This window comes from Astatotilapia calliptera, chromosome 11 (genome assembly GCF_964374335.1).
Source record: "Astatotilapia calliptera chromosome 11, fAstCal68.1, whole genome shotgun sequence".
Lineage (NCBI taxonomy): Eukaryota > Metazoa > Chordata > Actinopteri > Cichliformes > Cichlidae > Astatotilapia > Astatotilapia calliptera.
In genome coordinates this window covers 20,382,830-20,404,390 of record NC_137432.1, presented here as the reverse complement: position 1 = coordinate 20,404,390, position 21,561 = coordinate 20,382,830, and the positions used below count along the sequence as shown (strand labels likewise).

Sequence of the window (21,561 nt, the reverse complement as noted above, 5' to 3'; positions counted from 1 at the left end):
CAGGCTTTTAGGCATCATTAGGATGTGACTCACCAGAATAAAAGACTCATGGGTAAACCCCCACAGAGCAGCTTTGTTAGGAAATAGAGTCGTGCTTGCAAAAATGATAGCACTTAAGCTCATATTAGCTGCTGATCCATCACAGTAATTCAGATGTAACAGGGTGGGGAAAGACTCCCTCATCTCAGAAGTGAACTTTAGAGTGAGATTCATTTCACAAGAGGCGAGACGCTGCTGGAGTTCAGTAAATACCAGCAGGAAGAGCGTGCTTAAAATTGCTGAAGTGGGAATCACAACCCCAGGTTATTAACGTAAATATCTAACAAGCCAATCATACGACAGCATCTCACTGCATTTAGGCTTGCAGACATGATCAAGATGACCCTCTGAGTTTCAAACTGAGCGTCAGAAAGAGGAAGAAAATGGCAGTTTAATTGCCTTTGAATGTGACGTCATTGTGGCTGGTCTGAGTAATTCACAACCTGCTGATTCACTGAGATTTTTCCACATAACTATCTCTAGGTGTTACAGAGAACGGTCTGAAAAAATATCAGTCAGCAGCAGTTCTCTAAGAGAAAGTGCCTTGATGATGTCACTGATGATGTCACTTCCAAAGACCACAGTAGGTGTGACTTGTTCACTCTAAGAACAGGAAACCAAGGCTATAATTCACATGGACTTACCAGAATTGGACAGCAGAAGACAAGTCTTTAATTTTATTCAATAAAACCAATGACCTCTCATTCATCATGGGCTGAATCTAAACTGATCCTTTTCTTGTGAGAGTGGCTGGATCACAAAAAATGAACTTATTAGAAGAAAGTCAATGTTGATTTAGAACTGGTTCAAGGGTAAACATCACTCTTCTCTCTTGTCTTTTTTGGCTCTCAAACAACCAGCCTAAAGGTTATAAACTGCCTCTGCAAACACAACACACCCAACATGATGTTGCAGTAGCTACTTTATCCTTGCAGTCTCACCAGCTTTTTTTCCGGGAGCTTATCCCTCTCAGTTAAAAGCACTCTGAAAACAATACAAAATCTGGCAATAACTAGACACTTATTTATCTTTCTTCTAATTTTGTCCCTCTGACGATATAACTACAGGCATACATCAAAATGTATTTCTATTATTCCCTTTTATGTATTTTCCTTAGAAAGATAGACCTTTATCTGATAGCTGACAAAGGAGGCACACTCATTTCTTGCATCTGAAACTTACCACCTTAATAACAGTAATCATATTACAGCTGCACACTGCCCCACTGGGATGATGCCACTTAGGCTTTATTTTTTATTGAAACACAAATGAACAATGAGAGGAAATGAGAAACTGACATAAATGAAGCAAAAGTACTTTTACATCTACATTTTTCTTTGATTTGAATGATGTAATGTATCGCAGATTTAAAAAGAAAAAAGCCTATAAAATCAATATACAGATTTAGTATAAAATTTTAAATTAACAGGATGCTGACCCCTATTTTAGTCTTTCTGCTGAGAAAATAACCTGTTGCTGGCTTTAGTGTCATAGTTATGAAGCATATAAATAGTAATAATTATACAGATCAGTTATATTGATAGGAATATTGACATTATTTCACAGATACCAATGCCATTATTGATTTTTCTTATAGGTCCTGTTCTGTATAGATTCCTTTATAGATTCATGAATAATTTTCTCTTTGGAACAAAAGAGGCCATCACTGGTTAACAGAAGCAATGCACAGTCTCAACACTATATAAAAGAGTAAAGAAGGCTAGCATGTGACTCATGAACAGACGCTTCACTTCTTTGAGTTTGGTGACAAGTGCAAAACATATCATTGATGAAACAAAGTCATAAGCTGGAAGGCAGGATTCAAAAGAATCAAATGAACCAAAAGAATTTGGTTCTGATTAACAACTGGAAACTGTTCTTGATTGTCATCACAGTCTACCACTGAACGGAATAATCACACTTGCTAAAATTTCTGCTATTAACTTAAAATTCAAGGCATTAATATTCAACGTGAATATTCAAGCATTCCTTTAACCGTTGATGCTTATTTTTCAGAGAGATCAGCCCACTAGTACCCTTGTTTACTTCACTGAATGAATCTCACTTCATGAGGTAGAGAACTCTCTTTATTCTCCAATCTGTGGTTTCTCACACATTTGAGTCTGCAATATTCATGAAATGATAACACATCATAAAGCTGTGCTTTCATAAGGAACTGCAGAAGAGAAAAAGCAAATAATTCAAATCTGAAAGACTATTTCAGAGATCGTGATGTTGAAAACTGCTTAGAGGTGCAGGCTGGGTTCTTCAATGGGATGCAATCAGAACAGAAGAGCAGAAGTGACAGCTCCTATCTCAGTTTCCTGTTCAAGTTGGAAGAATTATTTAGTGAGAGCATGAACAATTGCACAGAAAACAGAATATGAAATTTTAAAGTTTCTCTTATACACGTTACTGGTGTATCGCCCAATGGTGCAGGCATTAAGGTTGCACCACTGGGCACCATTAAATCACCATTAAATCCTTGCATGTCACTTTGCGTAGACTTTCTATCTTTAGATGTGTTAGTGTGAGCAAAAGTTGACGTAACTGATGTGAAAGGGAATAGACACATACAGAGATTCCTTCTTTTGCGGCTTTGACCTTCTTATTCCCTGTCCTAATTCTAAAATCTTCTTCAAAAATTCTAATTCTAATCTCACTACTTTGATCTTCTTAGTTACTGCTGCTTTGCCAAAGTAATTTAAATTTCTTGAATTTTCTTAATTACTTTTACATCTTACTCTGTAACATCAGTGGCCACAGATGTCACAGCAAAAGAGCAGGCAGTCTGCTTGTTAGGTCTGATGTAATTAGCGATTTCAGGTCTAAATATGTCTTTAGTTGAAAATGGTACAGATTCTTTCAGAGCAAACAAAGTGAGCAGTGCAGTGTTTGCCCAGATGCTACGGTCAAACAGCATTAAGGCATTAATGAAGAAGAGGATTTCAAATGCTGAACAGATTTAAGCTAGCTAGCATGTTTAAGTCTAAAGCTAAGATATCATGACTTAATTATGTCTAAAAATGATAATAACAATTTCTGCACTGTTCTGTCTTTGGTTGAAATCTAAGATGAAAACTTAGATACCAGCAAGGTTTTGAAGGGATAGGAAGTTAAACTAATTGATATTATGATCTTAAGTGAGAGTCAGTGAAGAGACAACAAGGGTAAACTGGAGCCAACAGTATTTTAAGTGTACATTATTATGACTTTTTAAACACTTAGTTTAAAAATGTGCTGCACAGGAATAGTGCTAATGGCTGGAGACGTATGAGGAAACACGACTATTCATAATAAGGGACACAGCAATGCAGCTTTTTAAAAGATGAGAGTTTGAGCATAGATCTATGCTTGAGCCAGCATCGGATCACTGATAGGTCATCACTATCTGAACTGTAGCATGATGAAGATGATGATGCCTAGCAACAGGGCTACTCTGTTGCTTAGCAATGCAGAATAGAACCCCAAAATGAGACCAGCCCTCATTCAAATGACCTCAAACTCACTTGGGTCCCCAGCTCTGCTGCTCATTTGGCCAGGTCTCTTTTGAAAAAAAAAGAAAAGAAAATTAAAATCAATAAAACTTTAAATTTTTTTCTTTTTTGGCCTGTCCCGTTTGGCTCTTTTGCCATCAGAATTGTTGTCTAAAGGCAAAGAAAGATGCCCAACGGATTTACTTTACCAAACTGACCATCCCAGCCTTGCCGTAATGGTCCATTTGATTCAGCTTTTATTGTTTATTTTATTTTCACTTACTGAATACGGGACAGACTTGACTGGGGGAAAGAAGGGGAGAAAGAAAGAGGGAAAGAGAAACAGCTGAGAAGAGGGACGGGGGAGAAGGGCAAAAGACAAAAACCAACAGAACGGGCAGAGAAAAAAAAATGCATATATCAATCACCTGGATCACCTGCTGAGAAAGAAAAAAGAAAGCAAGCAGAAGAAAACAAGAGTAATAGAATAAACAACATCACAATGATATATGGGAATATGACAGTAAATACTAAATGTTAAACATTATTGTGCAGCACATAAGATCAACAGAACACAGTGTGCTTTGAGGTAGGAGCCAAAAAGGGTGTAGTTTGTGGGTGTGATCACCCGTGTGTACACCTGTGAGCATGGACGCGCTTGTTTTTTGTTTTTTTAAAAGGTTCCTTCATGTAATGATCTGCTAGAGGGTGTGGGGGGGCCACAGCCCCGTCCTCCAGGGCGTGAAGCAGGTGTGGAGGAGATCAAAACTCCAGACATCCAGAGGCCCCCAGAACACAAGAGACCAAGGAAGACCAACAGAGGGGCAGCTGCGCCACTGTCCCGGAAAGAGCTGAGGAGAGTCCCAGATGAGGGCTCACTCAGCAGCCGCGGAGCAGAAGCCAGGGGGGGGGGTTGCAGTGACGCGCCGGTGAGCTCCGCCGGCAGCCAGCTGCGCCTGAGTGACCGAGCCCCAGGCCGAGAGGCCGGGGGCACCCCACCTCCGAAGTGGCCCGAGCGAGCCCCAGGCTCCAGGCCCCGATAAGCGGCCGCCAAGGAGTGAGCCGGTGTGTACCTGGACGCCCATCCCCGGACACAAAGAACCACCAACGCACCGATGTCTGAGGGGGTCCGCCACTGGCAGGGGAAGTGGTGGTAGGGGGAGATAGGCCTCCAAACCTTGGAGGGCCTGAGATGTCCCCAGAGAGGTGGCGTCTGATACCCAACCTGACATATAGACACAGAAATACAGGCACACACAGATACAAACATCCATTCCCACCCTCATGCTCTCATATGCACTTACTCCACACTCAACCAACGTGGAGACAGACATAAAGAGACGTTGTACACACGATAACACTCCCCAAGCGTACTCTACAAACCGGGTCTAGGTGCCCCCGCCCCTGGAGGGGGGAACTGCACCCAGACCCAGGTGGTGTTTCCCTTTTCCCTGCGGTGGGGGGAGGCAGACCGCCCCGACTCCGCAGCAGCAGGAAGGCTCCACACTCCAGACCGCAGTCGGACGGCCAACTCCTCCTCCTAGTCCTAGCCCCCCTGCTCCAGCAGGTCGCAGAGAACGGGGGTGAGAGAAGACTCCAAACCTCCCTCCACCCGCTCATTGTAGTGTTGATGCATGTGTGTTCTAAGGTGCATTTAAAAACCAGGAGGGCATGGAGCTACCTGCCAGAGAGCAGCAGGTAAGCGCATGGTCCCTCCTGCTAGCCCTCAATGTCTACGTGTATTTAAAATTGAGAGGTGGGCAACGATGCCAGGGGTGGGGTGTACACCCTGATGGTACTTTGGACTCCGTGTATCGTGCCCACCCCCAAGATCCTATATGTATGTGTAATGAGAGTGTGAGTAATGTGAATGTCTAAGTTGTGGGATAAAATTGAGGCAGAGGCAGCCAGAAGGGGACAGAGGGGGGGGGGGGGGTAGCCTCCTCTGCACCCTGGTGACATACCCCTACTCCAAGGCCCTGCATGTGTGGGTGGTTGTGGTGGAGCGGGAAGAGGGAGGCAGCTGGAGATGGGGAGGGAAGGAAGGGAGGGGCAAGTGACCCCTCCCTGGGGCCAGCTCCCCCGCTGACCCCAGTAGGCACCCCCATACTCCGCGACCCGCCAGGGAAAGGGGGCCCAGGCCCATCCAGACCGGGCCCAGTGCAGCAGCGCCGCCCGGCCCCACAGAGCCCGGGACAGTCCACCCAACCCCACCACAGAGAAAACTGCACGCACCCCACCATCCACTCATCTTCCAGACTACATAAGACAATAAACACCCAGGCTGAGATCTTCCTCCACCTCTCCTGTATCTCCCCCTCCTGCAGAGGCAGCTCCTGAGGAGAGGAAAGCTCCTGCAAGATGTGACAATCTCCCCCACCAGTTGAAGAGCCCCCCAGGTGGCTCGACGCACCGGCGGCACCCTGCTCCAGGGCTGGGCCCCCATGCACCCACCCGCCCACAACCCCGGCAACACACCAACCAGGACCCAAGCCCCCGAGTCCCGGTCCGGGTCCCAGCCCAGAGACGGAGCTCCCCCAGAACCTCACGCCCATCCCGGACCCACCCAGGGGCAGCCAGGCTACCAGGTCAGTAACCCACGTCCGTCAGCACAGACCCTCCCCTAGCCCCGCTGCATGCAGCCGCGAGGAAACAGTCACCGGAGAGCCAACAGAGCCCCTAACCGGACATGACCGCTACCCCGGGTTGAGCCCCCCAAGGAAGATGCCTCCGGGGAACCCCCCGACGCCCTAAGCCTGTCCCTACCCCCGCACCAATCACAACAGTGAAGGCGGGACCAAACTATGACCCCCCACCCCCACTAGGTGATGGAGCTGATCAAAGGAGCCCAGAGCAATTGATCTGATGTGGTGGCAGAGGCTGTATCAAGACTAATGTAATCTAATAGATAATTTCTATATTGGTTAGAATTAAGATTATTTTTATTTTTCCAGTTCATGAGGACTGTTTTCTTGGCTATGCATAGGGCAGTGAAAACCATATGGGCGATATTCTTTTCTGAAGTGACATTATCTAAGCTGCCCAACAAACACACTAAGGGGGAAGTTGGAATGTTACATTTCAGACACTTCGATAAGTCTTCACATATCTCGCGCCAAAACTTCTGAACTGGTGGACAGAACCAAAGAGCGTGGATATAATTGTCCGGTGAATTGGTTTGGCAGTGTGAGCAGTTGTTGGTAGACGTAAAGCCCATCTTGAACATCCGATGACCTGTATAGTGCACTCTATGTACCGGTAATATTTTGTATTGAATTAATTGAAGACTGGGATTTCTAATTAGATGAAAGGTTTTTAAGCAAATCTGAGACCAGAAGTTTAGGTCTAAGTTAACTGATAAATCCGCTTCCCATTTTGCAATAGGAAGTGATATTGATTCATCTGTTTTAGAAAGCATTCTGTATATTTTGGATAGTAATTTGGGGGGTTTAAGAGTAAGAAATTGAACCACACTTGGTGGTGTTTGTAGTTCAACTTGACCCGGTTTAAATTTCTTTTTTACTATGGATTTAATTTGTTGATATTCTAAAAATCTTTTCTTGTTGATCCCATATTGTGTAACTAGTCCGTCAAATGAAATAAATTCTGTTCCTTCTAGTATATGTTCTAAATATTTGATTCCTTTATCACTCCAATCTGAAAAGTTTATCATATTATTGTTTTGTAATATGTCAGGGTTGTTCCAGATAGGTGTACGTTTGCATGGGATTAATGAAGACGCCGTCAATTTTAGAAACTCCCACCATGCTGTCAGAGAAGAGCTGATGTTGATGCTTTTAAAGCATTCATGTCGTTGGATGTTAAAACTTTAAAATTGATAAATAAAGTATTATAAATACTCGGTCAACTTGGTTAACTCGGTCAATCATTAGATGAATGATTGTCAAGAACACGCTCAATTCCTCAGTTTATCAGTAAGAGGAAAGACTGTGACGTTTAGGTTCAGTAATTAATCACCTTACTTATGTGATCTATCTCTTCCCAAGAAACTTAATCAGTGTAAATGTGAAAAGGGTGAAAGCAGTCCTTCTTCTTAAATTGTCTGCAGATCAAGGGCTCTACAGAACTTTATATTTGTTTTATTTATTCATATATTACTTGATTATTCTCAGTATCCCAGGTTATCATGGGAGCACCCAACAAGCCATCAGCATTGTGGACTGACACAGAAAGAACACTAGTTCATCCCAATATAATGATATTATTCATTCTCACAGCTCTTGACCCTCCAACATGGCAATGTTTGCCAGCCCACGTCTCCCTGTGTGTGAGGCACACCCTTTCCTGAAAGAGGCGCGCATACAGTCACGCCTGCTCCTGATCTGCTTTAAGGAGTTGTGGTGAAAGGTTGCCAAGGCCACAGGGAGCTGCTCCAAAAAAAGGGATCACGGTGCTGAGCTTAAAGTGCCTCTCCACTATCTGCAGTATTACATTTTCAGGAGTATGAAGCAGAAGTGTGAAGCTGTCACTGCTCATCACCCTAAGAGGAAAGCTTTGTAGAGCTATTTTCATGCTAGAAACACAGCCACCTTTCTCATTCATGCCTAAAACTGCCTGACACGTCACAGGCTCTGTGTCACACTCTCAAAACTACTACACCGCATCCTGTTAATCAGCTATAACCTCGGTGCACCACCTACGCTCCAACATCCCCGTAACTCCCTCACTGTCTCTTTCTCTTGTCAGCTCTGAGGGTGACAGAGGTCCTTTCCTTTGTTGTACTCTCAGTGTAAGGGAGCCAGACAGCCTCATAACTCAGCACCAGCCTATTAGAATGCAGAATAGCTGCAGCTTGGTTCAACACTTGCTGATAAGAGAGGGGAAAAACATAGATTGGCTGGATTTCCGGGCCCAGAGAGCTCTTTATGACGTATCATGTAGCAACTTGCTTGTCAGGTGATGCAGCTGTTGCTTCCCCAATTAAAGATAACAGTAGTTATGACTCTCATGGGGACGAAAAACAGGTTTAATAAAGAGAAATCACATTTCGTTGCCCTGTACCTGTGCATGTGCAATGACAATAAAGTTGAATTCTAATTCTAATTCTAATTCTAAAAAGCTAAATGAACATCTGCACTGCCACAAGCCACCTCTTAGACATTGGAGTGACGATATATTTAGACATGGCATCGTCTTCCTTTACCTTCCATTTATGAACAGAAAAAGAAGTGTCTGACTGAGAGGAGTTACCACATTTTGAGAGATTTACTTCATGCACGAACTACATCAGGACAGCACAGATGAGTCCCTCCCTGATTTTGTAGCATATAAACTGTCACAGCACCAGAGGATGACTCAAACTGTGGCATCCCTGAAGTGACAAAAGAATGAGGAGCCAACACAAAGCAGCGCTGAGTTTTCTTCTCTGACAAGCTCGTGCTTTGTGGTTACTCTGCAGTCATCCTCTGAAAGACGTCAGTTGCAGTCAGTACTGCTAAAGTTGCGGAGAGATCAGATCTCACCTACAGGTTTTTGAAAATTCAGCCATCGTCTTTTGACCTAATTTAGTGCCCAAATAAAGTTTTTTTCCTCATATGATGTTGCTAATAGACACCTTAATATATTTCTTGCTTGATATTGCACACCAAATCTAAAAAGTTCACTTGACTAAAAAATGTGAACAGACTGCCAATTTCAGTACCGAATTAATTCAACCACTATCATATTTTGAAATCTGTCACATCACGCCAACAAGAATTCGAGTCACTCAAAACAGGACTGTGAGGCAGTACTTAGCCACAAAGCACAGCATACAGCTGTGAACATGTTTAGCTGGTTATATTTACATCAGACAAGGACGCTACATGATGGGAGCTCTGATGAAGCTGGAACATCACTGCATGTCCAGGTCATAAGACTGAAAAGTCCAAGGATCAAAGAATCCAAAATCAAAGAGTCGGATTCATCATTGTTTATGAAGATGGTTGATGAGAACCATCTCTGAAAGTTTATGGACTGACACGATATATATGGAGTGTTATGTTACTTATTTAAAATTCACAATATCCTGGTTTTTCAACCAGTGAGGACAAAGCAACGAGAACTACAAATTAACAGAACCTTCATCTACAGCTGTGAAAATAAGCAGGGATAGATTCTTATGCACCAGCTCACCACTTTATTAGGTACATCTGTTCAACTGCAACTACTCAGATCACATGGCAGCAACTCTGTGTAATTAGGCATGTTGATACAAAGACAAGACCTGAAGTTCAAAATGAGGAAGAAAGGTGATTTAAGTGACTTTAAATGGGGAGTGGTCTCAGAACAAAGCACTACCACCAAATATGCACACTAACCAGCCACTTTATTGGGTACATCTGTTGCAGCACTCGTTGACCATCACATGGGAGCACATTTATGTGTGTAGATTTGGGGGAAAAGTGATTTAAGTGACTTTGAATGGTTGTTGATGGCATAAAGGCTCATAGAGAATCATGCAAAAAAGAAAAACTACCCAGTGAGCGATAGTTATCTGTGTAAAAATGCTTTGATGATGCAGGAGATCAGTGAAGAATGTTACAACAAAGGTATGAAGAAGACCATCTCTAAATGCACACCATGTTCAGCCCTGAAGCAGACAGGCTACACAGCATAGGAATACCACAATGAGCTGCCAAGAACAGGAAACTAGGACTAGAATTTGCATCTCCTCAGCAATTAAAACTTATCAGACCAGGCAACACTGGAAAAAAAACATTGCCTGGTCTGATGAGTCTAGATTTCCCTGTGAGAATTCGAATGGTAGGGTCAGAATTTGGTGTAAACATCATAAAAGCAGGGGTGAATCCTGCCTTGTCACAAAGCTCAGATCATCTAAAACAGATTTTTTGAACATGATGATGAGTTCACTGTACTCAGATGGCCTTCACCCACAAATCTGAAGCAATTGTGTGATGCTATCATGTCAATATGAATCCAAATCTCTAAAGAACGTTTTCAGGGGATTGTTGAACCAATGCCATGAGAATTAAGGCAGCTCAGGGGCCCAACCCTGTACTAGAAGGGTGTACCTAATAAAGTGGCAAGTGACTGTATAAAATGACACTGTCATGCTTTATTATGTCGGTATTTGTTGATATGATTTGAACTTGAAAAGCAGAAGTAACTGTTCTGTTACATAAAAACTGTCATTCTTAAAGACAGTATCGGATCAGTTTTAAATGCCACAGAAAGACCGCTATTATAGACGGGCGATTGTGGCTCAAGAGTTCGCCTTGTAATCGGAAGGTTGCCGGTTCGAGCCCCGGCTTGGACAGTCTCGGTCGTTGTGTCCTTGGGCAAGACACTTCACCCGTAGCCTACTGGTGGTGGTCAGAGGGTCCGGTGGCGCCAGTATCCGGCAGCCTTTCCTCTGTCAGTGCGCCCCAGGGTGGCTGTGGCTACAATGAAGCTTGCCATCACCAGTGTGTGAATGGGTGGATGACTGGATATGTAAAGCGCTTTGGGGTCCTTAGGGACTAGTAAAGCGCTATATAAATACAGGCCATTTACCATATGCAGGAGTTTGGAAAAAAACATGTTTTTTCCCCCTCACTGTGCTTTATTGGTTTTTATCAATAAGTATCAACTAGTGCCGCCCTCGTTAAAATTTCATGCAGATATCTGGCAGTCTGTGAGGGAGTTACGAAACCAGCCTCTGAGCTTCTTTCAGTCTCTCCAATGCCTGGAGGAGGCTGAAGACAAGAGTAGCAAGCTGCTATTAAAAAACTATATTACAAATTTGGACAAAAAGTAGATGGACAAATTGCATAACAGCGGGAGTGATGATCTTATCCATCTATCCTGCTATCAAATTCAGGGTTGTGTTGGGGAGCTGGAGGCTATCTCAGCTGTCATAAGGCAAGAGGAAAAGTCATCAGCCTGTTGCAGGGTTTTATTATTTAGAAACGTCTGTGAAGGTTCTCAGTCATCCAGGTCATCGTAGTCAAAGGAGCTTGTAAAGAAAAGCGTCTGGACTTCTTCAAGTTGCTTGAAGACGTTTCACCTCTCATCCGAGAAACTTCTTTCAGTTCTATTATTTAGAACCCCCCCCCCCCAAAAAAAACAAACAAAAACAAAACAAAAACCCTTAAGTTGAATTTGAAAACTACAGAAACTACAGCTCAAAGGAGGAGCTTCTCTTGTGCCGGCCCAAAACCACATGTATATTTTTAGATATGAAACCACATGAATTATTTATGTAGACCTACAGGCCCTGCAAAAATAGCAAAAACACCTGCCACATACTCACAACAGCTGCTTTGTTGACACTTTTTTTTGCATTGTTCACCTGCCAGTTAGCGGCTATTACAAATAAGTTTGGGGGTTTTTGTAACGTACACCCTGAAGCCACAACTACTTCACACAGGTCACTGTATGAGCCAGTGTGCGAAAATGATAGCTCTATACATCCTCTGCTATCTGAATTCTGTTGATCATTGCAAGGAAATTATTGACTGGTAAATATCAATGTGCTGGCCTGACCATCGGTGCTGTGCAATTTTCTGCAATATGATGTTACACTATAAACAACACAACAGCAGGTGACCTAAAAAACTGGAAACAGCCCATGCAATATAAAGACTCAGCACCAAAATGAACGAATTCTGTAGAATCTGACAGATTATAGGCCCATTCAAACATTCAGTGAAATTACTGTGAGCTGGAGGTCACCTTATGAAATGCAGTGCTTTACTGCTAATACTAGCTATACCCATGAAATTAAATTAAGCACCACACCTATTATTTAGGATTTTCAAAATAAATATTCTACTGTACAAAATGTCCAGTTAAATAAAATAAAATAAATTTAGAAAATCCTCCTTAACCACGTTTTCTTTTTGAAACTCTGCGATTATATGTGTTTTCCCCCAGACAAAGCAATTTTATGTTATTTCTCGCTGTTGCATTCCACAGATTCTATTGATTCTTCTCTCTCACAGTCTCTTTGTGTTTGACTGCAATCACTGTCTTGGGCGTGATAGGAGCAAAAAACCTCAGGAGCTGCAGGAAAGACAGATGGGCCACCAAACAAACCATAGTCCCCAGTGAGCACAGCTGTGACAGAAAAATGAGAAGTAGTTTATACAGTGAAACTTACCAAGCCCTCAAGAATTTAGTGTCACAACAATCAACATTGCCAATCTCTAAGAAAAAAATAAAAATAAAACTCAATGTTCCACTGAATAACCTTGACTTTCTCCTTAACTGTGTACAAATCTGTGGCAGCATGCACACTATCTACCTCCTTTGCTCCACCTCATGCCAGCGTGCATTTATGCTGAAATTCTGAGTGGCCTTCCCCATACATGTTTGAACAAACACAGTTCAAGCAACACTTGAAAAGCCTCCTCTGTTGCACTGTTTACACAGGACTCTAGAAAACTGAGCGACCTTGTGTTAGCTGTAAAATTACTCTGTATATGAGCCACATAGATCTCTGACAAAACAGCTTTGAGTCACATTTTTTTTCACTGTGAAGTTGTGCCATAAGTCACTCTTATTCAGCTGGATTTATGAATCCTGCTCGGGTGCACTGATAACTACCATAAATATTGAATATTACATGTGAAACAAAGCAAAATCCTCCATAATCCTGTTTGCTTTGACCACTATCTGTTAAGCAGGAGATGCTGAGCTCCAGCCATGATTGAATCTGAAAATGGATATCACACACACCTACATCCACTCAGCATGAGAGATACACACAGTCATAAAGGCACATTATTCACAGTCCTGGCTTATGACTTGTCGCCTGTGAAGCTAATGAGTTCTACTGCATATTAGGTTTATCATAGAAACAACAGACCATCTTTTATAACTTGTAGAAGACTCAAGAATCTGGAGACCAAAGTGATCTATTGTTGTTCATATTGTCTCATGTCCAGACCTTTAAATAAACAAATAAATAAATATATAAATACCAGTTGCTTGTTAAACTATAGGACATAAATTTAAGGTCAAGCGCTTTTACATTTATCCAGTTTATCGATGGGTTGTTAAACTTTGATGACTCTGCTGAAGTGTTTCGAAGAACATTACAACTAAAGATTCACATGCACCTGATTTGTTCGGCTGAAAGATCATAATCAATCAAATAACTTCCAGAGGGTTTGAGATTCATCATTGCATAAGAGAAAATTACAAGGCCAAAGAGTTTTTCTTGGACGAGAGAGAGAGAAAGAAAACACACTCACCTTGAGCTACAGATGGACACGATCGGTGAACAGATGTTTAACTACAGGAAAGGCCACAGCCGGAGAAGAGATAGTCAATTTAGAGCCCCAACCAAACAGCCTGGCTACTCTACTATGACAAGTACACACATGCACCATCCAGCCGCGCTGAAAAGCATCAGTCTCTCCACCGCTGTACGGAGGAGGGAGATGAGAGGCGACTGACTGAGGCCAACTCCAATTAAACTGCAAAGCAAAGCTCGGCGTCAACTTAAAGGGGCGGCGTTTCTATCACTGACATGTTTCCGTGACGCATAGACGTGTAGAGGAGGTCCCCAAAGCGCAAGGACACAGTGTAGAAGTCTTCATATTTTACATGCAGTCCTGTTAATTAATGCGTTATAGTGGATCTTAGAGGATAAATATCTTATTTGACTTATTTTATTTTATTTTATTTGACTATTCACATTAGTAAATATCACAAAAATGGTTAAATAACTGTTATTAGAAGCGATAAATGAAGTTCAAACGACAAAAGTTAGCATATACCGCCACCTACTGGATACACTGCTGAATCACATCTGTGCTGTTAAACAGTCAAAGCGTCTGCAAACAGATTAAAATGCAAACATACAACAGTTGAGTAAATAGGTACGTTTTTCTATACATTTAAGTCATTTCACGTGATTTAAGTATAGACTTATTGCATAATTATGACAGCAGACAGAAACAGAACTCAACAAAAGCCATATAATTTTTATTTCCATCCCGTCGACAAACTGATATTGTCTCCATTATTAAACAGCAAACTGTGCATGTCTACTTTGCTTTGTGAGCCATTATTCTTTTTCAGTGAAAGTCTGAATGAGACGCTGTTGTATCAGTGAAGGCTGCAGGCTTGCACCTCAAGGACATACTGTCATAAAAAAAATCATTTCACACAAGTCAGCCTGACTGCAACAGATTTTGTGCAAAAGAGCCTTTTTTTTCCTTTCACAGTGGCACGCTGGAAGGTTACTGCGGCACCTATAATACACAGAGTTGGATTCCATAACACAGGCAGCACAATGCTCTGTTCTGCACTCTGTGTTACATTTGCTGGAAAAATCAGCCTCGTATTTTTCTCTCTCTCTCTCTGTAAAATTGGAAAGGTTACAGGGAAGACTAAAGTATTCATCTGTGCAGCATTATGAATCTGGTACAGCTGAATTGCTTCTGTGTGCACTGTGCAGGCTGGCTGAACTCACTTTGAAGGCTGTTGCTTTTATTTTACTTGATACAATTAGCCACAGCTTGTAAGAGACCAGTACTGTAAAATAAATCCTGAGCTCTAATGCAAATGAAATGTGGGAAAGTAAAGAGCAAATTAACAATGCTTCCGACATGGATGAAACACTTACTGTGCTCGCAGTAATATGTTTATTCTAATTAGCTTCAGTCTGAAAGAAAAACAAATTGCATTCTTATACAATTACAGAGAAACTTTAAATGTGACTATAGTCATATGAGGGATTGCACAAAATAGGCTGTATTCCTTATGGTCAGTCCATGAAAGTCAATTTTTAGTTGTGCCAAGAAGTCTTTAATGTGGGTGTTATGTAACAATAACCTATATTGAAACCTGTGATAAATTGCTCTATAGGTGCAATAATGCTTCTGAAAAACTGTCCACTGCATCTTTGGTTATGAAAAGTCACACTTAAGTAATGTTAAATACATGCAGTCATTTAAATTTTAATACTAAGTTACTTTCAGGATTCAGGTTATTAGAACTGCTATTGCTTTACTGAGATATTACAATTATGTTTATAAGGCCATATGGGAGCTGCAGTGGTTAGTACTGTTGCCTCACAGCACAAAGGCCCTGGGTTTCAATCCACCAGCTGGACAGGGCCTTCCTGTGTGGAGTTTGTATGCTCTCCCCGTCCTCAGGCTTCCTCCCACAGTCCAAAAACGTGTATGTGGTTAGGTTAATTGGCTGTAGGTGTAAATGTGAGAGTGGTAAACTGTCCAGGGTGTACCATGCCATTTCTCCTCTGACAGCTGGGAACAACTCCATCCATCCTTGCAATTCTGAATTGGGCAAGTGGGAAAAATGGCTGGATGGAAGGTCATCCATGGATGTAGTAGCAGTTAATCCCATAGAAGTTGTGTTTTTTCCCACAGACTACGTTGTCTCTAAGGTTCACAGCGGCATGAGTGATGGAGCTGTTGAACTTGCGATGAGCCTCTGACTTGCTGAATGAATGTTGAAGGTCTAATAGGGTCAGGGCTGCACCTGATTTACCCACAGTCCCAATGGAAGAACTGCCTGGCAGGACAGGAGAGCGTGGCATGATGCACGGATTAGAGTTGCCATGTAGCCCCTCTCTGTCCTCTGCTCCTGGTAACAATTTGGGATGTGATTCCCTGCCCGTCTGGTCTTTGTCTTCAAGTAGTGGACTACAGCTGGGTATATTTCTTCCAACTTTAAAAAGTTTTTTGTCATTTAGCACATCCTTTACACAGATGCTTTCCTCTCTGTTGACTTCTATCCCTCCTTGGGGATGTAGGCGGTTGGACAGGTCCCAGAGTTGCTCTGTGTTTGTGATCTGGGCAGCGTTAGCCTCTTGGTTGCTCTGTGACGGGGATCCTTGCATGACATTGTCAAACTGGACTTTGCAGTTTTCCCTCTTTCTGCCCTTATGCGCAGAGCATTTGCACTGAGCTTGCTGCTTGCGTAAGACCTCCTGGGACAGCTCAGTCTGCTGTGCCTTTGTGGAGTTAGTGCTGCACTTTGATTGAGTATGACCCATTTGGTTCAGATCTGGTGCCTCATTACGCATAGCTGTGATCTCTTGTGGTTGGTTCACAGCAGGCGAGGCAGTGCTTTGGTTTAGAGTTGGAGATGTATTTTGGAGTTCAGCAGCAGTGGGACTGCAGCTGCTCCTCATGACATTGCTCCCCAGTCTTTTTCTACATCCTTGCCTTGCTTTAGAAGGAACAAACACAGGATACGACCTTTCTTGCTGCAGGGAAAATAATTAGACTTATTAGTGTTCTGGTCTGTTAATGCTACCGTATAATAAATGCAATGGCTTTTACCAGGTTTGACGTGTGTGAATTAATCCCAGCAAAGTTAGTCATTTTTTCCTTGAAATCATCTGTCATAAAAGGATTTGCTGGCCCTGATCCTTAAAACAAGATTTCACATTAATGTCAGATTTTGGATTACTGCACAAAATACAATAACAACTGATTGATCATCAGTAAGTGTGAGAACCTCTGCGAGTCCTGTCAGTTTGCTGGTCTGGAGCATTCAGGTGTGTGTTTCTCAGTGAGAAAAGACATCAACAATGATCTCAGAGAAACAGAAAGATTGAACAAGTATGAAAGCCTCATCTCTCTAAAAAGAACACATCAAACCAACTGTTGGGTCCAGTGGTGGAAGGCTGCTGATTTGGACCTCAACCTAATTGAAATGCTGTGGCATGACATTAAGATAGCTGTGTATAAACGAAATTTCAAAAATCTCAGATTAACTGATGCAACATTGTAAAGAAGACTTGGCCAAGATTCCTCTACAATGATGCGAGAGATAAAATCATAAAGAAATGATTACTTCAAGGTACTGTTGCTAAAAGGTGCTTGACCAGATACTGAACCACAGGGTGTACTTAGTTTTTCCCCTCATTGCTTCTGCATTTTGGCTTTTTTTTGGTTAAATATATAACAGCACGGTGTAATATTTCATGTGCTGTATGTGAATAATTTAGAACCTGCTAAATACAAGATACAAAGATTTTTCATCAATTCAATTCAATTCAATTTTATTTATATAGCGCCAAATCACAACAGTTACCTCAAGGTGCTTTTTATTGCACAGTAGATCGTACAATAATAGATACAGAGAAAAACCCAACAATCATATGACCCCCTATGAGCAAGCACTTAGGCGACAGTGGGAAGGAAAAACTCCCTTTTAACAGGAAGAAACCTCCAGCAGAACCAGGGTCAGGGAGGGGCGGGGCCATCTGCTGCGACCGGTTGGGGTGAGAGAAAGAAGACAGGATAAAAGACATGCTGTGGAAGAGAGACAGAGGTTAATAACAGATATGATTCAATGCAGAGAGGTCTGTTAACACATAGTGAGTGAGAAAGGTGACTGGAAAGGAAAAACTCAATGCATCATGGGAATCCCCCGGCAGCCTACGTCTCTTGCAGAGTAACTAAGGGAGGATTCAGGGTCACCTGGTCCAGCCCTAACTATATGCTTTAGCAAAAAGGAAAGTTTTAAGCCTAATCTTAAAAGTAGAGATAGTGTCTGTCTCCCGAATCCAAACTGGAAGCTGGTTCCACAGAAGAGGGGCCTGAAAACTGAAGGCTCTCCCTCCCATTCTACTTTTAAATACTCGAGGAACAACAAGTAGGTCTGCAGAGCGAGAGCGAAGTGCTCTAATAGGGTGATATGGTACTACAAGGTCATTAAGATATGTCCTGATAGATAAAACTGATGAACTGAATACTTTTGATACTTTCTGTTTAACAAGGATTTATTTTTCAGTATTTTCACTTCTTACCTGTGTAGTGCATTTGGTAGGAAGTGACCCAAAGGGTCTTCTCCATGTTTTTCAGGATGTTGCTTGTCCTCTCCGATAGCGTCAAATCCCAGTCTCGAAGTTTCAGGTTGGGCAGCACCATCTTTGGGGGAGTGGGGTAGAAAACCTGGCTCTCTCCCTTCGCTGGTTTTGCATGCTGGTGGAAGGAGGAAGACACTTTATGCTTCGATTAACGTCAGTGAAACTGTGAAGTCACTGATATTTCATCACTCACATCAAAAAAGCCATGTTCTCCTGTCCACATAACAGCCTTCTTCCTTGTTTTCAGTGGTGTTTCTAAGCTCTCAAGTCTATATGGAGCACCTAGGTGTGAAAAAAGAAGCATCTTAAAGACCTAACCATTCTACCACTCCCTTTTATCAGAATATCACACCTTTAGTTTTGCTTAGCAGAGTGATATCAGGTGCACTATTTGGGATACTGAGGTTGAGGAAAGATTGAGACGCAGCTCTGACTCCTGTATGTGGGTCATCTGGTGAGTGGAAGGATGGGAACATTGCAAAACGAGAGATGTGCGATGAATAGGGATGCTCTTTTGGGATGGCAATCTTTATCATTTTCTCCCTATGAAAGGCACAAAGACAAGAAAGGGTCGAACTATGTGCAAAAACAAATCAGTTTATCATTATGGAAAGAGTACTCACGCTATATTTATGTTCGTTGGTTTTGGTATTCTGGTAAAAAAAACACACAAAAAAACCCCACCATCACTGTTATTATGTATCACCACAAACACAGGAAGAGGAAGTTTTTGATTATAATATTTATATAAAATCAGCAGCTACTTACAGTTGGTCATTAAGTCGAACATGACTTTTGTTTCTGCCATCACTGCTGTTACAGCGTTGATTGGTGATACTCCTGTGAAGGTGAAATAATTATATAATTATACTACATTTGATATATTACATTATAAATTCTAAGACTGTCTCATAATGAAGCCAGCATCACACTCACCCAGGTATGGTTCCTCCATAACCGCAGGGATAATGTCTATTTAAATCAGCCCTGAATCCACTGGTGAGTGAAGGCTCCATGTGGCTGCTGAAGACCTGACTCATAATCAGTGAATGTGAAAGAAGGATAAAGCCCTAAAAACCCCCCACTAGTATAGAAGGACAAAGAGGCGATGTTTGTAATTGCACACAAGTTTAGCTTGAGAAACAGTACTTAACAAATTTATTAGACCATCTGTCATAAAAGCAAGAAAACACACATATTTTAGAAAAAAATACAACATAATTTTTTTATACAAAAAATTATGTTGTTACTTATTAGGAAAATCTAATGTTTCACTTCTCTGGATAGTCAGAAAGCATAGACAAGACAATTTAGCAAAGAACCTATTATTTAATTGCATCTTTAGGCACTTTATTGCTAGTAGCTATCATTTGTTTCTATGTCTTTAGATGAATCTATGAAAAATGCCAGCAGTAACACTAAGGGATTCCCCCCCCCCCCCCCCCCAAAAAAAAAAAAAAAAAAATCTACATCAGATGAACAGGATCTGCAAGTTAGGTCCTTAAGCAAAAGGGAAAAAATCCATGAAAGCCCTGAAACAGGACCCGAGAGATGCATCTGGCCTTTCGGTTGATCTGTTTACTGAAGAAGGCTGAGGTACGGCAAATTCTACAATAACTCCCCTGAAAAAGTGGCAACAGGTCTTATGGAGTGATAATTTCCAGCCATCTGCAAACCATGGGACAAAAAGTAGCTAACATCCAAAGAAAGGCTTTGAATCTCAAAGCCTGGACAGCTACTTAAAGAAATAAAAATATCATTGGATCTATTTCCCATTTTCATAGAAAAACATTAAGTGAGGGGCGGCCTAAGACTTTTGTGCAGTATTTTATATATACAGCGACTAATCTTCTAGAGTATACTTGCTGTTTAATCATTAATTAATATAAATTACTATTTTCGTAATATTAACTTACCTGGACAGTGGTATAAAGGAAGTCCAGAGAAGTTCCGAGTATCTGTCTGTGATAAACACACAAATGTCTTGTTTCAAATAAAGGTGAACATTTTAAAGCCTTTTTTTTTGACTGAACAGGAGGATCTCCTCTTTGCTTTTGACCAAAGAGGTGGGTTTGAATTCCTGGGACAGGCAGAGTGACAGTGTTACAAACAATAGGGTCAGAGTGAGCGACACCCAATCCAGCCCACTGTGTGTAGTACTGATGTCACTTAAAAGCAACTGTAAAACTAACCTAACTAAACACTGACTACTCTAAGACCAGTGCGATGTAATTTTTACAGTTCTTATTGTTCAAAAATCAAGTCTTGGCTGATTTACTAATATTACTTACAATCACTGCTGAGAACGCCCATCATCCAGTCATCCAGTGTGGATCTGATAATATTACGCATTCACAGCTCAGTGAATGGGTGCAAAGAAAATGAAGCTGGCTCTGACTAGCACACACCGACACCAGATACAAGCTGTGCGACTGGTGTTGGGTTGCAGGAGTCGTATTTCATTCCTGCGCAACACAAGGACTGAAATAGATCCAGATTATGTGCATTAGTGAATGCCCCCAAACTGTCCATCAAATGTAAGTGTTGGCATGCCAAAAAGTAACACGTGTGGGGCGTCGTTTGTAAAGTGAAACATGCTGAAATTAACAGCAACATTTTTCCACATTTAGCTCAAAACCTTACAAAAACATGATTTTTCCCGAGTCATTTTTTACAACATTTAGTAAAATGTTTGTAACTTTTCATATTTAAAACACAATTTTAAAAGTTAAATCTAAATGTTATATTTAAATCTAAATGTTAAATCTAAATGTTACAGGAAACCAAATATTTAGTTTCCTGTTTTCACTTTCCATGTTTCACTTTACAAACTGCGCCTCATAGTTTCTTGTATTTTTTTTATTTATTTATTTATTTATTTTTTAAGTTTTATTGAGTGATAGTGCTTTGGAGAAAACCTCTAAAGTTCTTTCAAAATTTTTCTTTGGACATTAGCTGCTTTTTCACTTACTTTTAGTCCAGTCCTTGTACCTGATTGTTTTCAGAGGAATGTCTAATTGTTAAATTAAGCCATTAAACACAGACCTATTCAGTCACTGAGGGGATTAACCAGTGTTATGTCTACACATAACAGGCAACAGTATCTGAATCTCATGTCCTTAAGGAATAGGAAAAAAAATATCCAGCAAAGACTCAGGCAGGATCTGAGTGATGCATTTGGCCCTTGATCCACCTACTGTTCACTAGGTTCAACTACTGTCTCATAAGAAATGGGCTCAGTGGAAGGGA

At 41.6% G+C, this 21,561-nt stretch overlaps 3 protein-coding genes across 6 annotated transcripts in view; all 3 read right to left on the bottom strand.

The window, feature by feature from the left end:
• The window catches only part of osbpl3b (oxysterol binding protein-like 3b), a 39,670-nt gene extending 25,729 nt beyond the window's left edge, over positions 1 to 13,941 (bottom strand). The window contains exon 1 of one of the 2 annotated variants that reach the window (XM_026184339.2): positions 13,715 to 13,941. The gene's annotated coding sequence lies outside the window, so the exon portion shown is untranslated. The remainder of the gene's footprint in view (positions 1 to 13,714) is intronic. The other variant, XM_026184341.2, reaches the window with a different exon arrangement.
• A 1,152-nt stretch (positions 13,942 to 15,093) lies between these two features.
• Positions 15,094 to 16,973, bottom strand: LOC145431804 (uncharacterized). The gene is made up of 2 exons (XM_080307953.1): positions 16,778 to 16,973; positions 15,094 to 16,701 (listed from the first exon to the last, which is right to left on the bottom strand). The coding sequence occupies exons 1-2, from the start codon at positions 16,841 to 16,843 to the stop codon at positions 15,805 to 15,807; spliced, it is 963 nt and encodes a 320-aa protein (XP_080164079.1). The 5' UTR covers positions 16,844 to 16,973; the 3' UTR covers positions 15,094 to 15,804.
• Positions 16,974 to 17,491: 518 nt separating this feature from the next.
• Positions 17,492 to 20,740, bottom strand: spmip4 (sperm microtubule inner protein 4). 3 transcript variants are annotated; one of them, XM_080307955.1, is made up of 9 exons: positions 20,604 to 20,740; positions 20,229 to 20,274; positions 19,249 to 19,382; positions 19,081 to 19,152; positions 18,936 to 18,965; positions 18,665 to 18,855; positions 18,506 to 18,594; positions 18,253 to 18,427; positions 17,492 to 17,755 (listed from the first exon to the last, which is right to left on the bottom strand). In XM_080307955.1, the coding sequence occupies exons 3-9, from the start codon at positions 19,350 to 19,352 to the stop codon at positions 17,655 to 17,657; spliced, it is 762 nt and encodes a 253-aa protein (XP_080164081.1). In that variant the 5' UTR covers positions 19,353 to 19,382; positions 20,229 to 20,274; positions 20,604 to 20,740; the 3' UTR covers positions 17,492 to 17,654. The 3 variants fall into 3 exon arrangements, with proteins under 3 accessions (XP_080164081.1, XP_080164082.1, XP_080164080.1); XM_080307956.1 differs by lacking the exon at positions 20,604 to 20,740 and having other exon boundaries at positions 20,229 to 20,433; XM_080307954.1 differs by lacking the exons at positions 20,229 to 20,274; positions 20,604 to 20,740 and having other exon boundaries at positions 19,249 to 19,593.
• Positions 20,741 to 21,561: the final 821 nt, after the last annotated feature.

What these genes read in the sequence shown, in the direction of transcription:
- LOC145431804 (XM_080307953.1), bottom strand. Translation starts at nt 16,843, where the DNA reads ATGACAGATGATTTCAAGGAAAAAATGACTAACTTTGCTGGGATTAAT. An exon ending in ATTCACACACGTCAAACCTG is followed by an intron (nt 16,702 to 16,777) that starts GTAAAAGCCATT and finishes TTTTCCCTGCAG; the next exon opens with CAAGAAAGGTCGTATCCTGT.
- spmip4 (XM_080307955.1), bottom strand. Translation starts at nt 19,352, where the DNA reads ATGAGTCAGGTCTTCAGCAGCCACATGGAGCCTTCACTCACCAGTGGA. An exon ending in CCAACGAACATAAATATAGC is followed by an intron (nt 18,856 to 18,935) that starts GTGAGTACTCTT and finishes TGCCTTTCATAG; the next exon opens with GGAGAAAATGATAAAGATTG. An exon ending in CTACCAAATGCACTACACAG is followed by an intron (nt 17,756 to 18,252) that starts GTAAGAAGTGAA and finishes TCTCTTCCACAG; the next exon opens with CATGTCTTTTATCCTGTCTT.